The 17,434-nt window shown below is 40.9% G+C and overlaps 2 protein-coding genes across 2 annotated transcripts in view; one reads left to right on the forward strand and one right to left on the reverse strand.

Moving 5' to 3' along the window:
* Positions 1-907: 907 nt before the first annotated feature.
* si:dkey-251i10.3 (uncharacterized protein LOC553498 homolog) lies at positions 908-3,279 on the reverse strand. Its single transcript, XM_034186531.1, has one exon. The coding sequence runs from the start codon at positions 3,239-3,241 to the stop codon at positions 938-940; it is 2,304 nt and encodes a 767-aa protein (XP_034042422.1). The 5' UTR covers positions 3,242-3,279; the 3' UTR covers positions 908-937.
* An 839-nt stretch (positions 3,280-4,118) lies between these two features.
* ccdc93 (coiled-coil domain containing 93) overlaps positions 4,119-17,434 on the forward strand; it is a 31,257-nt gene continuing 17,941 nt past the window's right edge. Inside the window, 10 exon segments of the mRNA XM_034186500.1 lie at positions 4,119-4,221; positions 5,889-5,952; positions 5,955-6,001; positions 7,381-7,475; positions 7,627-7,738; positions 9,214-9,312; positions 10,170-10,226; positions 10,464-10,564; positions 15,015-15,045; positions 16,145-16,243. Coding sequence (XP_034042391.1) covers positions 4,135-4,221; positions 5,889-5,952; positions 5,955-6,001; positions 7,381-7,475; positions 7,627-7,738; positions 9,214-9,312; positions 10,170-10,226; positions 10,464-10,564; positions 15,015-15,045; positions 16,145-16,243 — 792 coding nt within the window. The 5' untranslated portion in view covers positions 4,119-4,134.

The following is a 17,434-nucleotide window of genomic DNA, read 5'->3' on the forward strand; positions in this document are numbered from 1 at the left end:
TTCCCGATGTCTTGTCTATAACCTAAAGATATTCTGGTTATTTTCAGAGCAAAGAAATTAGTAATGAAATCAGAAAATATTCCTATTTAAGAAGCAGAAATCAGAGAAATTGAACTTTAAACAATTTCTCTAAATGATTAATCAATTATGAAAATAGTTGGTAATTGATTTAACAGTTGACTAATCATCATCAGTTACTCCTTGCAGTTCAAATCCGCTTCATCAAAACGAGAAAGATGCAGGTGAAGAACTCTGAAATGACAAACCATGAACTTGCATCACAACACTGGTCAACACAATTTTTCTTGCATTGAGTTTTTCAGCGGATTTTTGGTAATTTTGGGGCGCTGAATCTGAATCTGGTGTTAGTTTTTGCCGATCACATCACGTTTTTGAGATATGAAAACATATTTCTCGTATCAAGCATTGAAGCAAAAGCTGCAGTCTCTCACACCTCTTTGGTGCCATAAGTGATGTTACAGCTCTTGTTCACATTTTGTGAACCTGGTTTTAAAACTACGTTTTTGAAGCTGCTTTTGTGCATGATTGGTGGCATCAAACTCCTGAGTGAATGAGCAACTTTTGTTTAATCCATCAATAGGGAACATGCAGATTGCAAAAAAAATGGGATGTGACAGAGGAACTCGGAGCTCAGATTTGGATTCAGCACCACAAAATTACCCTAAATCAGTTCTCAAAGTCCATGCAAGAAAAAAAAAGGATTTATTTTTGTTGACCGGTGTTATGAGCGTTTGACTCCAATATGCTGCAACTGACAGTTAATGTAAAACTGTTAATACAGAAATGTTTTTGCACATAACTGTAGAAGTGATCGTCATTCGATAAAGACACATCAAATAAAGTCCACACAGAATCACAACAGCTGTAAAAAATCCAGCTGCCTAAACTTTTTTTTTTTCTTATTTTCCACCATCAGTCAGCGGTTTGGCTTTGGCGTGTACCCAGCAGCACCCTGACTGGCTTTCTTCACCAGCTCCTCCCGAGTGATGGGTTCAATGATGGCGCCCAGCTGGGTGACCACCTTGGGCTTTGTCAACTTCAACACGGTCTGCTCCGTGTTCCAGGTTCGGCTCAGTGGGCAGCGGATGGTGCTCTCAAACTGTTCGCTGCTCTGGAAGGGGAACGGCAGAGAGCTGACCTGGTTCAGGCTGACCGAGCTGTTTCTCTTCTCCGAGATGATGACAGCCGGCAGGTGCTGATCTTTCCTTGGAGGAGGCGACGCGACCTTTATCCTGAACCTTTTGCGCTTTTTGCGTGACGGTTTCAAGCCGATCCCTGCCCACTCGCCCCACCCAGGCAGCGTCAGGTCCAAAACTTTAGGCTTCCCTGCATCTTCCTGCTTCCTTTTGTCCTTAAGGAAGTCGGAGACAATGTCGTCACCAGCAAATGCCTCTCTGATGAGGCCTCTTTGGTCCTGGTTTTCATCAGAGTCCTCTGCATCCTCCACAGTCGGACCGAGAGGAACGTTGATCACCTTGGCCTGTTTGGTGAGAACATCTTTCAGCTTGATCCCTCGCTTCCTCTTCTTGGTTGTATTTACTTTTTGAGAGTTGGGCAGCTGATCTTCCGTCACTGCAGCCTGCTGAGGAGCGTTATCAGTGACTGATTCCTCCACCTCCTCCTGAGTGATGAGCTCCATGTCCTCCAGGGTCCTGATCCTCGTCAGACTTCCCTCAAGCTGAGCTGAGGAGTCCACATGGCCATCATCATCTCTCACCACCTGATGGCCATCTGCTATTCCACGGTAAAGGCTTGTGAACTCTGATAGCTCCTCCTCCTCATTCGGCCTCTCAGTGTCTCGTCTCGCACTTTCTTCATCATCTTCTTTGCTCAAAGTTATCACTGCTGCTTCATCACACTCCTGACCCTGACGCAGTTTCCTCCTGCTATCAAACTCTTTTAGAAGCGTCTCCTCTTCTGTTTCCTTCATCTCCTCCTCCTCCTCTTCCACAGCCTTTCCCGCGCCTAGTGGCGGCTCCTCTGTGAGATCCGTGCCCTCATCTGGGTTCTCCTCAGCGGGCTCTGCAGACAACTTTCCTCTCATCCACGGGTTTGCAGAATTACCACCAGTCTCTGCATCATTTACAAACCCATGTAGCATCTCATCGGCACCTCCTCCACCTGTCTCCTCCTCCTCCTCCTCATTATTCAGCGGAGTCACCAGCTTCTGTGTCAGCTCTTTGTTCACTTCCAGCTGCTCCTGCATGGCTTTGCGAGCCGCCTCGTCGTATTTAGCCATGACTGCCTTTGACTTGGCCCACTTGCCGCTGTTCTGGTGTTTAAGCGACATCCTCTCCTGCATCCTCGCCACTTCCATCTTATTCAGCTCCTCCAGGGCGCTAGCTGGATCTGTTTTCACCATCTCGTCAAACGCTCTCAGGAAGTCTTTGCGCTTGGCTTTGTTGTGCACTCTGTGGTATTTCTTGCTTTTGATCTTCTTCTCTCGCCTAGCCTTGGCCTCATAGTATGACTGGAGGGCACGCGCTTTCTGCAGCTCCGCGCGCCGGATCTTGGCCTCCTCCAGGCTCATGGCTTTGAGAGAAGCCTCTTCCGCAGAGGTCAGGATGGGATCATGAAGGGGCTGCTTGTTGGCAGAGAGGAGGGCAAAGATCTCTTGCTCGAGCGGCGTTCGTGCCTTCCAGCCGGACACCACCGCCTCCATGGGCTTGGGCCCTGATGGTTCCTGGTTCAGGGGGAAAAACAGCTGCTCGGCCTTCTGGTTTTGTCTGATAATACTTTTCCACTTGTCCACCTCATTCGCCACCTTCTTAAAGGCCAGATCTCTGTGGATTCGTTCGCTCTCCTGCCGGCTGAGGGGGCACTCGATGGTCTTACTTTGCTGCAGATGCTTGAGCTGTTTCTTAGTTTTTGCGGACACAGCAGGTGTTTTCTGCATTGTGCCGATCAGCTCTGACAGGTCGATCTTATCGCCCTCCCCCTCCGCGTTGACCGTGAATTCAGACATCTGGACTGCTGCCTCTGATCTTTCAGCCAACTTTTTTTTCTTCTTACCACCCAGAGCGCTGATCGCCTCCAGCAGCTTCTGCCGTTTGCGGTCATCGTCCTCTTCTTCTTCCTCCTCGCTGGTTACGTTCTCATCATTCATCTCCTCCTCCTCATCATCATAAGCCACATCGGGCTTCTTTGCTGCGCCCTCATCTATCACTTCAGGCGCCTTTCGCCTCTTTTTACTCATTTTTTTTGCACGAACCTTTGCCATGACGGACTATGCTGACCACACGTGTGCCGTGAACGGATCTGTTGTCGTAAATTAGTCTTCTTCGTCGTTCTAATTCAGGCAGAGACGGTACAGTGCTGCCTCCCACAGTTCAGAGTTCGAACGACAAGTGAGCTGATAAAAATTGTGGCAAAGCTCTGAAATTTGATTTTGCTTTCAAGAATCTTTGCGAGGTCATGTGATTGATTTAAAAAGTGAGAATATAAAAAAGTAGAGACAAATATGGGGAAGAACCAGTAATGTACATCGCAAATGGAACAGCTTTGTTAGGAATTAGCATCTTCATCCACTGGTCTTAATGAGGCTGATGAAAAGAATACTCTTTTTTTTGTATATCGACTACATGAGCACATTTGTTATATAATTTCAATCTGAAGATCGCTGATTACAAAATAATGTTTCCCCCTTCCTGTTAAAAGTTTTATTTCAAAGTTTTTAACAGCAGACTTTTACCTACTCCTTTTCGAGCACTGTTTATTGGTTGACATATTTTCTCGTGGATTTTTTTTCTTTTTCCCCCGTTTTCTTTGTTTGAAATGCATTCATTCATTCATTCACGATTTTTTCCCTAAAATCAAGGTTCTTTTTTAAAATAACCTTTGTCAATGCAGCTAACTAAGTTTTAATTTGGACAGTAATGTTTGCACAAGCCAAAAAAGAAAGTGTTTTTTTTTTTAACTCCTATTAAAATGCACATTTATACATATACATAGAAGACCACAGATGTTCTTATTGTTTCGTGGAGAACACAGATAAATGCAACACCGTAAAATAAATAAAGATAAAAAAAAATAGAAAAATAAAATAAAATAAAATAAAGATGACCGTCTTCCTGTCATATGTTGTAGTCACGTGACTTGTCACATCAGTTCAACATGGCGGCGGCTGCATCAGTTTTCAAGAAAGTGAGAACTGGCTCCAAAATAGGCGCTCAGTACGACCAAGAAGGCAAACTTATTCAGGTACACACCGCAGACGGTCTTTCCTTCAACACTAGCACGCAGACACGATAAAAGGAATGTGTTTATATGGTAAAAACGTCACACGAATTCGTGTCCAAACTCGCCGGGGTCCTAGTTTAGCTAACATGCTAGCAAGCTAACAGCTGTCAAACAGATGTAGATTTATAAAGAAGTGACGCATTAATTAAGAAGTTGACACACGTTTGCGTTACGCTATGCTTTATTATTTTTGATACAGCTACGAGATGTGAGTTTTGGTAAAAGGAGAAGACATCAGTGGAAACAGCAAAACAAAATTCTTATAAAATCATTTCATTCGCAGCTGTTTCTTTATTAATCTTTTGTATGTGACTGTCCAAAAACGAAATACTCGCAGGCCGGGTTGTTGGTTCAGATGCAACCCCAAATCATAAAAATTTGAGATGTCTTTCGTACTAGGTCTCTTCAGATGATCATTCGGCCCTTTTTCATTGCACAGATCTCGCAGTTCTCAACTCAGCTCTATTTGTTTTTTTGTTTTTTTTTCCTTTCCCATTAGGGATAGTACCTGGTACTTTTTTGGTATCTGCTCAGGAGAGGTTCCAAGCGAACGACCGAGCCGATACTAAAATGTGACATCAACAAGCTGCCAACCACTAATTGGTCAGACAATGTCGTCACTGGAGGAGCCATGAGTGCGCTGTTCGACACGAATCAAACCCGCCATTTTTAAATAGTCACAACAGCCTTACAGCTACCGTGTTTTTCTTTCATTTCACGCAGGTTTATTTACTCACAAAAACACATCTTGGTCCATGGATGAGTTACAGACATTTCTGTGTTTGGTGGTGGAGGAGATAATACAGAGAGAGCTGGATGAAGGGACATCTAAAAGGAGAAGATCTCCTGGCTGCCCATGGGCACCACCGGACATTCCAGTTACACAGAGAAAAGCTTTATGACCAGAAGGACTTTTTGTAAATGAGCAGTCACTGAGTAACACTTGCATTGTGAGGGAGCATCAGCCATATGGCCTGTTTCTGTGCATGGTCCAGCGCGCAGGTGCCTGAGTGTTGAAGACCCCAGTAGCTGCAGAACGTCAAGGGATACCTGCATTTCACCTGTCTGTCAGAGAGATGGATATTTGGAGATGTTAGAATGGACCAGTTATCTGCCTGCGTGGTTGTCATCCAGGATGCAAGGCGAAGTGCAGCACCAGCACATCCTCCAAGACTTGATTTTATAAGAAAATCCTCCTCTATATCAGTTTATCATGAAACTGCATAACTGTTCCAGTATAAGACAAAAGTTACACACACTCCTTCAGAGTTGTCAGGGTGTCTTGCAATGATTTGCCAGGTTGCTGGGCAGCTAAAACGTCAATTTCAATCCCATTTCTCGCTCCAGAAGCATGCAGGACTCTTTTAGAAGTGGCAGCTGTTGTTGGAAGGACCAAAAAAAAAAAAAAAACCTTATCACAATACCAAACATTTTTTTTCCATTTCTATGTGGGTTCCTCTGGAATTCATTACTGGTATTATAAGTTTTTCAGTGCAAGTGTAAAATGCGCTGTTGTTTTGTCCTTCAGAGGGTAGTCTCTGTTTGCTTTGTTCAGTTTGTAGCTTAGGCACACATCAGTGCCACAGTTGAGGATTGGTTGCTGCTGATGGTTTACGTTTGGCTTGCAGGTGGAGGCACGGGAGGATGAGGAGCAGAGCGTAAAACTGGCAGAGATACTCGAGCTTCTTCTGGCAGTGGTTACTTCAGAGCACGAATCAAGGGGCTGTCACCTTTTGATAAGGTACACTGCCTCTCTGCACTGCTGCACTCATCTTCTTTGATAAAGAACTTTCTGAAAGCGATTCTACTAGAATTGAAATACAGTGCTTGCTTCTCATGTTTGATAACATACACTATAACTTTTATGCAGTTGATAATTGTAGTTTTAAAAAATATTTTAGGCTGTAATAGACAACTTGCAGCATGTAGCAGTGATGCACGTCAACTAGCTGAAAAGCATCAACTTCCTTAAGTATTGTAACATTACTTCAGGAAATTGCAAACACTAACTGATAGTTTTGATCATTCAAACATGTCAAACTTAGATTTGAATTCACATCACTCACTTATCTTCAACCACTTATCTGGGATCGGGTCACGGGGACAACAGCCCCAGCAGGGGACTCCAAACTTCCCTTTCCTGGTCCACAGTAAGATGTGCTTACAGTTTGTGCTTTCAGACTCTTCTGTTTCACTCTACTATAAAGCTCTATAACTGGTGATGCAACAGACGGAAGTTGCACTATGCATAGTTTTTTGGATCGCAGCCACAGAAGCCTCTTATGCACAGTTCTAGGAGACTGTCACACTCGTTACCACTTTCTATATTTCTGTTGTGATCAAGCCATTTCAGAGACTTTTTATTCTCAGTAGGATGAAGAAAAGCATAATTCTCTGGGACAATTTGATCATAGCAAGAGACGTGACAGTCTTGTGCAATTGCAGCTAGCTCCTTGTTATCATGGCTGTCTTGTTGGCTTCCCTCATTAATCTCACTTTTTGTGAACTGCCTCTTCCAGACAGATTTACTGTAGTGCACCATACTGATTGTATTTCTTAATTACTTATATAAATGAAGTCCAACACATATGCAGTGGCTTGGAAATGTTTGTGTATGCATCCAGTGACTTGCCAAAACAAACTGGTTGTAAAACCGATGATTTAATTTGTAGATTTAGAACTGTGTTAGCTGTGCAGTTACTTATGACTTCTGAAAGTGTGTATAAAAATGGATGTAATTCCGAAATGGTTAAAAACAATCTTTGTCTTCAGACTTTTGAATGAAAGCTGAAAGTCTGCACATGACATGAATATCATGATTGTTTAATTTCAACTCCAGATGTACAGATGTAAAGTTGCAAACATTGTCAGTGTCCAGCTTCTGTCAAATTTATTGCATAGCACAGCAGATGAGTTCAGTTTTTGCCTGGCTTGCTTCCCTTGCAAAATATTTTTAAGCTATTTTTCCTTCTAATGAGTGGAAAAATAGTCAAAAAAAAAAAATAGTACTTGTATGTATGTATGTATGTATGTATGTATGTATGTATGTATGTAACACTGCTGGGCTATATGATCACAGCAAACCTCTATCTTGGAAATGCCCATTTCTTATTTCTTCAGGTGGTCGGTGGGATGACCTGGTGCATCACAACATGTAACTTTGACATAGATGTGGATCTTCTTTTCCAGGAAAACTCAACTATTGGACAAAAAATGTATGACGATTTGACAAATTCATCCTACTTCATTTTCATTCCATTTTGTGTTTTTAGATTCCACTTACATTCACCTAGACAATAATTCAGTATCCTGTTTCATTACAGAGAAAATTTGTTTCCATTATGAGTGTTGTCTGTCTGCTTGCAGAGCCCTAACAGAGAAAATTGTTTCTGTATTGCCAAAGATGAAATGTCCTCATCGCCTGGAGCCACATCAAATCCAAGGGCTGGATTTCATCCATATATTTCCTGTGATACAAGTGAGTGAATAATAATGATTATTTTTATAATTGTTATTTTTTTGTAATCCTGTGTCTGGGAACATGCTCTGGTGTCACCACATCCGTGACACCACAGAACCTGCTTGGGGCCTTGATGGCAACTACCCAGGCATTCCCACCTCTCAAAAATAGCCATCAGTCTTTCAAAGCAGGGTGAAGCATGAATGGTCTCTTGACTTTCTCCAGCACTGGGAGCACTTTCTCCCTTGGCACTGAGGCACTGAAACTGGACCATCCCCAGAGAAATGTGCCATTTAACCAAACTGTTACGACTTGTGTTCCTTCACAATGCAAGTGATAGCCCTGATCTGAGTCTCCCTAAGTAGTAATTAATTTGACACAAAGTGCACAGGGATCCTCCATAGAGACAGAGCACCAAAGACCTCTAGTCATCACCTGAAGTCAGTGGTTAGTATCTCACAACCATACAATAAGACAGGATGCATCAGAAAATTTCTATCATTGTTTTGTGTCTGTTAATGCCGTTTGTGGCTGATCAACAGTGTAGTGCTGTTTACATTTATCCATGTATTTGACACATGCTTTTTTTTAGCCAAAGCCACTTACAGTTGAAGGATCATACAATACAAGCTCGGATCAGATCAGGTGGTGCATCAGCAGCAAATAGCGCATACATTAGATTGGATTTGCACAGATTTTGACTGCTGCGTAGGCTGGGCTTATCTAAACAATATAAACGTAGTGCTGCAGAAAAAAACAGCTAGCCTTCACACAAAAAAATCTTAGAATTGCATACACAAAGATAGAGTTTAAGGCCTCCAGATCCATGTAGCTCTCCCTCCCCCCCAAACTTTTTTCTGTTAAAAAAGCAGCACTCGCCATCAATATTTAGAGTCCGTCCAATCTTCTCCGAGAGATGATCTTTTCCGTCTCTGGTCAGGATAGATGGTGATGACTACAACAAGCTTCTCCTCCATTTTTATCCCCCCAGTATGAAATACAGGGGGATATAGTGATCAGCATGTCCGCCCGCTGTCCGTTTTCGCTTCTTAGTGCGATATCTCAAGAACCAGTTGACCAATTTCATTCATATTTAATACAAGGGTGGACCTGGGTGGCCCTCTGACATCAGTTGATTACGGTGACCTTAGGGTCAATTTCAAGGTCACAGTGAGATATTCAAAATATTGTCATTGCCACTCTTTTTAACCAGTTGATGAATTTCATTTGTATTTAGCATAACGGTGTACTTAGGTGATCCCCGGCACTTTGTATTACTGATTTGCAGGGACCAGGGGATATGCCATCTCCTGACAATTCTTGTTTTGGTTTCCAGGGTGATGAGTCTTTCTTCATTTGATTGGTTGCCTGAAAAGATGCGACCAGCAGCTTTCCTAATAGTTCGGAAGTTTTTAAAATGAAGCGCTCAAAGTTGCCCCATCAACTTGTTTGTTTTTGTTTTGCTTGAATGTTTGTGTTGTGTCTCCCTACAGTGGCTAGTAAAGCGAGCTATCGAAACCAGGGAGGAGATGGGCGACTATGTGAGAGCCTATTCCATATCTCAATTCCACAAGACCCACAGCCTCCCAGAGGTAACAGAGTGAAAAACATTGTTGGTATCACATCACCATCATTTCAGGCAAGAAGAGTTTGTCAGATGTACATAAACTGTATGACAACTGTTTGAATTTGAAACAGTTCCTCAAACAAAATACAGAAGAAATTAGAGTCGTCTGTGTTTAATTGTCTATGTTCATATAACTGGCATTAATGAATAAATGAAGAATTTACTCAATTAAATATTTTGCTTCATAAAAGGTACTCTGTGTTTCCACTTTCTTCTTCACAATGGTGAAGATGAGGGAGCTGTGTTAGAGCAGCAGAAAGCATCCATCCAAACACTACAAGACAATCATTAAAGTCAGTTGAATGGGAAATTCTATCCAGACCTTTGTGTCTCTGGACTGATGCTCATAGACTGCTATTTCTATCCTTTTGAACTAAAGAGGTGAGAAGAAAAAATATGGTTGTCCCTGATGCCTGTTGGTGCTGGTGCTTATCAGATTCTGTGGCATCAAGCGGATGAGAGTCCATGACTCCCCCCTGGACAGGATGCCAGTCTGAGGCAGGTTACTTCCCCTGCCAAAGCCATTGCCTATTTACAGCTGAGTGGACTGAGACAACGTAGATTAGGTGTCTTGTCCAAGGACACAGACAAGTAGAATGAGCGGGATTTGAACCCAGGTGTACATATTGGTCGGTCACCTCCTTTTAAGCTCACCTGCAGTTGAAGATGGAATGAGATTCACAAAAACATGACGACTCTACACATTGTTTTCCTGGTGTTTGTGGGTGCTGGTAGTGATGTCAGTGATAGTGGCTTCATCTTTAGTTGTTTGAGTATGAGTCATCTCTCAGTTGTCACATCCCTTGTTAATCTCTGTTCCAGGATGAGGAGTTTCTCCAGAGTAAAGACAAAGCAGTGAGAGCGGTTCTGGATGTATTGGTGAGTTTAAGTAAACAGTGTGTTACAGATGAATTATACAACGACTTCCTAAGCAAAGGAAAAGCAACAAATAAACAGCTGGATAGCTGTGTGTTGCTAAATGATAGTAGACAAGAACAAATAATTAAGTATTTTAATTTTTGTAGTTGGAGAGATCAGTGCTTTTTATTTTATGTTCGGGCCTCTGAATGAACCCTTCACTTTGTGGGTGTTTTTAAATTTTATTTTTTTTTTTAGGAAGTGTACAAACCTCAGAGGAAGTACAGGAGACAGAAGGATGCAGGCGAACTGCTTGATGAGGACTCCAGAATTCATTCCACTCTGCTGGAATATGGCAGGTAAGATTTCACATTTTATGTACAGTGGTGTTCAGAATAATAGTAGTGGTATGTGACTAAAAAGATGAATCCAGGTTTTGAGTATATTTCTTATTATTACATGGGGAAACAAGGTACCAGTAGATTCAGTAGATTCTCACAAATCCAACAAGAATAAGCATTCATGATATGCACACTCTTAAGGCTATGAAATTGGGTTATTAGTTAAAAAAAAAAAAAAAAAAGTAGAAAAAGGGGGTGTTCACAATAATAGTAGTGTGGCATTCAGTCAGTGAGTTTGTCAATTTTGTGGAACAAACAGGTGTGAATCAGGTGTCTCCTATGTAAGGATGAAGACAGCACCTGTTGAACATGCTTTTCTCTTTGAAAGCCTGAGGAAACTGGGACGTTCAAGACATTGTTCAGAAGAACAGTGTAGTTTGATTCAAAAGTTGATTGGAGAGGGGAAAACGTATACGCAGGTGCAAAATATTATAGGCTGTTCATCTACAATGATCTTCAATGCTTTAAAATGGACAAAAAAAACCCAACCCAGAGACGTGTGGAAGAAAATGGAAAATAACCATCAAAATGGATAGAAGAATAACCAGAATGGCAAAGGCTCACCCATTGATCAGCTCCAGGATGATCAAAGACAGTCTGGAGTTACCTGTAAGTGCTGTGACAGTTAGAAGACGCCTGTGTGAAGCTAATTTATTTGCAAGAATCCCCTGCAAAGTCCCTCTGTTAAATAAAAGACATGTGCAGAAGAGGTTACAATTTGTCAAAGAACACATCAACTGGCCTAAAGAGAAATGGAGGAATATTTTGTGGACTGATGAGAGTAAAATTGTTCTTTTTGGGTCCAAGGGCGGCAGACAGTTTGTGAGATGACCCCCAAACTCTGAATTCAAGCCACAGTTCACAGTGAAGACAGTGAAGCATGGTGGTGCAAGCATCATGATATGGGCATGTTTCTCCTACTATGGTGTTGGGCCTATATATCGCATACCAGGTATCATGGATCAGTTTGGATATGTCAATACTTGAAGAGGTCATGTTGCCTTATGCTGAAGAGGACATGCCCTTGAAATGGGTGTTTCAACAAGACAATGACCCCAAGCACAGTAGTAAATGAGCAAAATCTTGGTTCCAAACCAACAAAATGAATGCCTCGCAGATGTGAAGAAATCATGAAAAACTGTGGTTATACAACTAAATACTAGTTTAGTGATTCACAGGATTGCTAAAAAGCAGTGTTGAACATAATGTTTTGAGTTTGTAGCGTCAACAGCAGATGCTACTATTATTGTGAACACCCCCTTTTCTACTTTTTTTTAATTATAGCCCAATTTCATAGCCTTAAGAGTGTGCATATCATGAATGCTTGGTCTTGTTGGATTTGTGAGAATCTACTGAAATCTACTGGTACCTTGTTTCCCATGTAACAATAAGAAATATACTCAAAACTGATTAATCTTTTTAGTCACATAGCACTACTATTATTCTGAACACTATTGTATGTATGTATGTATGTATATGTATGTGTTTATGCATTTTGTATCGGCCAAAAGTCCAAAGTGCCTTACGTGTCAGGGGAAAACCACAATTCATAGTTGGAGTAGATCAGAAAAGGATTCTCATTAATGGCAAGTGTAGCACCATTAACTTTAATATCTATTGGAAGTGATCATTATTTTTTGCATGGTATTAGAGTGTTAATCAGCTTTCCATGCATCTTCTGGCCAAATTCAGCCCAAGTGTTTTCCAGGCAAAACTATCCTTGATTTGCATCACAATTAAACCCCCATCAGTATTGATGGAAAAAGTTGAGAAGAACTCTAGGACCACACGCTGTCACAGACACGATCAACAAACCCTAAAATTTTATCCTGTAGGGACAAAACAAGACATATGATGCTAGTTCAATTGTGTTTGTCCAAATTTATAGCTTTATGATAAATGTTGCAAGTACTTAAAATCATGGTCCATTTTCTGCACCAAAGGAACTCTACTGTTTGAGATCATCCAGACAATAGTAAGCTGTGACCTGTCATGCACAACTCTTATGAGGGGCAATTGAAGAGTTTTTGAGCCTGAACCCAGCAAAAAGTAGGTTCTCCATCTTTCACATTTTGGGAAACCGCATTTCTCAACATTTCAGCAAGTGAGTCAAAACCGCACACATTCTCCAGAATGCTGGGTGACTTAAGGGCGACGACTTGATGTCTTTGGTGCTAGGTGTCTTTGAGAATCCTGGATACTACAACGAATGATTTGTATCAAATGAGCGGCTACTAACAGACCTAAGAGAGAGACTTGCCATCCATCAATTGTTATGTTCTCCACCCCCTCCCAATTAATCAAACAACAAAGAGTCAAGTAAATTAGATCAATTTATTTTGTTGTGAACAGCATATGAATGCTTCTAAAACGTCAGTAGCGTGCTTGTCTACCTTCTTAGTGTTTTTGGCAATCCTTGGAGTTCAATATTTCCACCAGTTCTCCTCTGTGAACTCAGCAAACCTCGCTGGGCAGATGATTTTCTGCTGTTGACATGTTTTTGCCATTTTTTTCACCAGTGTCTGTCAGCAAGTTCCTGACCTCCACTACGTCTTAGGATGCTCAATGAATAATTGTATGCCGCGCGCTGATGTCTAGCTGTTGGCAGTAAGCTCTAACGCTATTGGCCAGTGGGAACCGATCCAATATAACTTTTGGTCTTATATATCGGTATGTGTATGTATATCAAAGCTCACTGAGAACGGATTAATGCTCGGCAATCAGTCTCCAATTTGTTTTAGGTTGCGTCTCCTACATAGACAGTCCTCCACCTGTGTGCATCTTCCTCCACTCTTATACACCACCTTGTGCTCCTCCTCCTTAAAATAAGTGTTCACAGTAGCCGTGTTTTGTCCTGTTTGTAAAATCTACCACCATTTACCTTTCCACATTTACAGTCATAAGCAGTGACAGATGATAGTATTTTTAATCATAGGTCACCAAATGCCTATATTTGATGGGTGTAGTAGGATTTTGGTGGCTCAAATGTAAACCTATTTGAAAACAATTCAGAAAATACAGTTTTACACCTTATTTCTAGACTGCCAGTACTTCAATAAATGAAAAGTCACTAATCGAAAAGAAATATATAATTATTATTTAAAGTGAAGTTATTAAGTTATTCATATTTTTTGGGCCAGCCAAGCACCATACATGTGTGTCGGATTTTCTTGTGAATTGTGATGTGCTGTTTTCTGGATGCATTGTTTCTGATGGAAGAAATGAGCTGGATTTCTCAAGCTGTTTGAGGGAAACAGCTAGAGCACTGCAGAACATCTGATGTGTCGTACACCCGCCCACTTAAACAGCTGCTCTCATTCACTCCTAAATATTCATTTTCTTTGTGTTGTTTCAAAATCTACACATTATGTTTCTGATCCTGTTCCACTCCACCATGAAGCTGTATAACTGGTAGTACAAAAGGCAAAAAGTTACAAAATGTCTGTCCAGCCACAGTAGCCTGTATCTCAGAGCTGTCATTGGTGTTTTGGTGGATTCTCTCATGTGTCCTTCTTGCACTGTCAATCAGTTTCTGAGAACCGCCTTCTCCAGACAGATTTAGCGTCTGGTTCCATACTGTTTGATGTAAATGAAGTCCAAGAGATATTCAATGACTTGGGCAGGTTCATATATCCATTCCCCGAGTTGTAACTGGCCGTGAAAGTCATTATTTGTATTTAAAGTAATTTTCATATTTAGTTTGTCTTCTTATGGCAGTTACATATGACCTCTGAAAGTGGCATAACTGTGTGTAAAATGGCCATGTTTCCTAAATGCTTAATGTAATGTTTTTTGTTACAAACCTTCAATTAAAATTGAAAGTCTACACTTTGCGTACACCTTGTTTTTTTTTTTTTTTTGATCTTCAATCAGTTCAACTTAATTGTGGTGGTGTAGAGAGGGGAAAAAAAGGTGGAGGTTGCTGTCCAAGTATTTATGGGCCTGACTATATTAACTCTGTAGCATGACATTTATTCCTCTGACATTCATTTCTCATCCTTCCATCTCTACTTCTGTGATAGAATGACAGATTTCCTGCTGTAAGTACTAGATGGACATGTGTGGTTTTCTTGTTCCTCTGCTAAACTACTCACACCGCTCTGTCCTGTGACTGAACACGTGTTTAAGAGAATGCAAACTGCTCACATACATGACACGCATGATGGTTGCAAACTGTTGACTGTGTATGTGCGTTTTTTTTAATAAAATTTTTCAACCCCAATAGAGATGTTTATCCTAAAGGTTTTTATTTCTTTATTTTCTTGCATATATGTTCATGCAGCATGGTATTTTCAAATTCTGTTAAGGTGGGTTTACTTTTTGTTTGTTTTTTGAGATGGGCTAGGCAGTGCTTAATTGTGTTTGCATTGTATTTATCTTATTGTTTTCTTTTCCTATTTTAATCTAGGAAATATGGATTCAGCAAGCAGTCTAAACAAGTAAGTATTTCTGGGATTTATCAATCATTCAGTGGCACAGGAACAGTTGTATTGAGCCTCTTACTGGGCCTGAAGAGTATTATACACTGCTGGATACTGCTTTAGTTTGAATTTTAGACTTTCAGAAGATGCTCTCAGTGAACCAACCATCTTCTTAATTTTATTTTATTTCATCAGAAGTTTTAAAGACACTATTACTAGCGTTACAGTTTGAGATTGCTATTTGTAAATCCCATATTTTTGGACTATATGTTGTACCGGAGTATTAGATGCATCATGAAAAGGGCAAAAAACAAACAAGCAACAACAACAAAAACATAAGTCACATCAGTCTGCTGCTTCATACAACAATCAGCAAAATTAATTAGTTCAGCATATCATATATTTATAAAAAAAAAAAACCTGCAATAGCAAGCAGAAGCTAATGGGCAAATTAATACGAAGCACAAAAAACGCGATTGTAAACTCGCCATTGAAGAGACAAAAACGTCTATATTGGCTAAACGTCCGTATGTTTACCTCACTAAATGTAGACAAACTTTTTAAAAAGCTATATTCAAATTTGTACACTGTTAACCTTACTGTACCCTCGTCACCATCCTTTTTGTAGTCCCGGGTGTCCCACAAAGTGCAAACAAGTCGAGTGCTGAGTAGTATGAAGGATATTCCCTCTCTTTATTCAAGAGTATGTGGATGTTATACCCTCTTTGTTCAGTAATGGTTGTTCAGTGTGAGAGCATGATTTATTAATTTCTCCTTCTCTAAGACCCAACTCATTCAGATCTTCTTTCTCTTGTGCTGTTGTTTTGTTGGCATCCAGCTTCATGGTACATTTATGCCATCCTCCGCTCCGGAGTGTAGATCAGACAGTTCCACATTCAAATCAGTATACAGGAGCAGCTTATCACATGGGTACACAGTGCCATCTTATGGCAGTAGATGATGATGCAATATATTTCTGACATATGTTACTTCAAAATATAAGTCGCAGCACCAGACAAACTAGAAAGTTTCAACTTGTAGTCTGGAAAATATGGTACTAGAAGGTGATTCTTACTGTCATGATCATTAGCTGCCTGTACTCGCTTTCCTCCTGCAGGCGGATGATGAGAAAAATTCACTGTCCAGCGGATCTCAGGCTACACCGTCTGAGATGACAGACGTCTCAGAGGAAGATGACCTGCAGGCAGCAGAGGAGGTGAGCACTTCATCCAAGTGGACGGGCATGCACATATGGCATTTGTGCATCAAGATTGACCAATTCTGGATTTTTAAGAATATAAGCAACTTCCTGCAAAAAAATGCATGAGTGACATTGCAAAAGATGTTGGTTGTTAGTCAGCTGTGTCTAAACTCTGGACCAAATACAAACAACATGGGAAGGTTGTTAAAGGTAAACATACTGGTAGACCAAGGAAGACATCAAAGCATCAAGACAGAAAACACCTAAACAGAAAAAAACAAGGTTACAATAGGCTAAGGAAAAGCAATCGTGGACTGTGGATGACTGGATGAAAGTCATATTCAGTGATGAATCTCGAATCTGCATTGGGCAAGGTGATGATGCTAGAACTTTTGTTTGGTGCCGTTCCAATGAGATTTATAAAGATGACTCCCTCAAGAGAACATGTAAATTTCCACAGTCATTGATGATATGGGGCTGCATGTCAGGTAAAGGCACTGGGGAGATGGCTGTCATTACATCATCAATAAATGCACAAGTTTACGTTGATATTTTGGACTCTTTTCTTATCCCATCAATTGAAAGGATGTTTGGGGATGATGAAATCATTTTTCAAGATGATAATGCATCTTGCCATAGAGCAAAAACTGTGAAAACATTCCTTGCAAAAAGACACATAGGGTCAATGTCCTGGCCTGCAAATAGTCCGGATCTTAATCCAATTGAAAATCTTTGGAAGTTGAAGAAAATGGTCCAGCCTGCAAAGCTGATCTGGCAACAGCAATCAGAGAAAGTTGGAGCCAGATTGATGAAGAGTACTGTTTGTCACTCATTAAGTCCATGCCTCAGAGACTGCAAGCTGTTATAAAAGCCAGAGGTGGTGCAACAAAATACTAGTGATGTGTTGGAGCGTTCTTTTGTTTTTCATTATTCCATAATTTTTTCCTCAGAATTGAGTGATTCCGTATTTTTTTTCCCTCTGCTTGGTCTAAAAAAGTAACCGTTACTGACTGCTACAATTTTTTTTCCTGATTTTTTTATAGTGTTTCTTAAAGCCAGGAAGTTGCCATTTGAAATGACTTTAGTTTTGTGTCATGTCTGTGATGTGCTTTTTTTCTACAAAATTAAACAACTGAATGAACATCCTCCGAGGCCGGTGATTCCATCATTTTTGCCAGGGGTTGTAGATGTGCACAGAAGCGATGT

The sequence above is a fragment of the Thalassophryne amazonica genome, chromosome 14 (assembly GCF_902500255.1).
Source record: "Thalassophryne amazonica chromosome 14, fThaAma1.1, whole genome shotgun sequence".
In the NCBI taxonomy this organism is placed as follows: domain Eukaryota; kingdom Metazoa; phylum Chordata; class Actinopteri; order Batrachoidiformes; family Batrachoididae; genus Thalassophryne; species Thalassophryne amazonica.

What these genes read in the sequence shown, in the direction of transcription:
- si:dkey-251i10.3 (XM_034186531.1), bottom strand. Translation starts at nt 3,241, where the DNA reads ATGGCAAAGGTTCGTGCAAAAAAAATGAGTAAAAAGAGGCGAAAGGCG.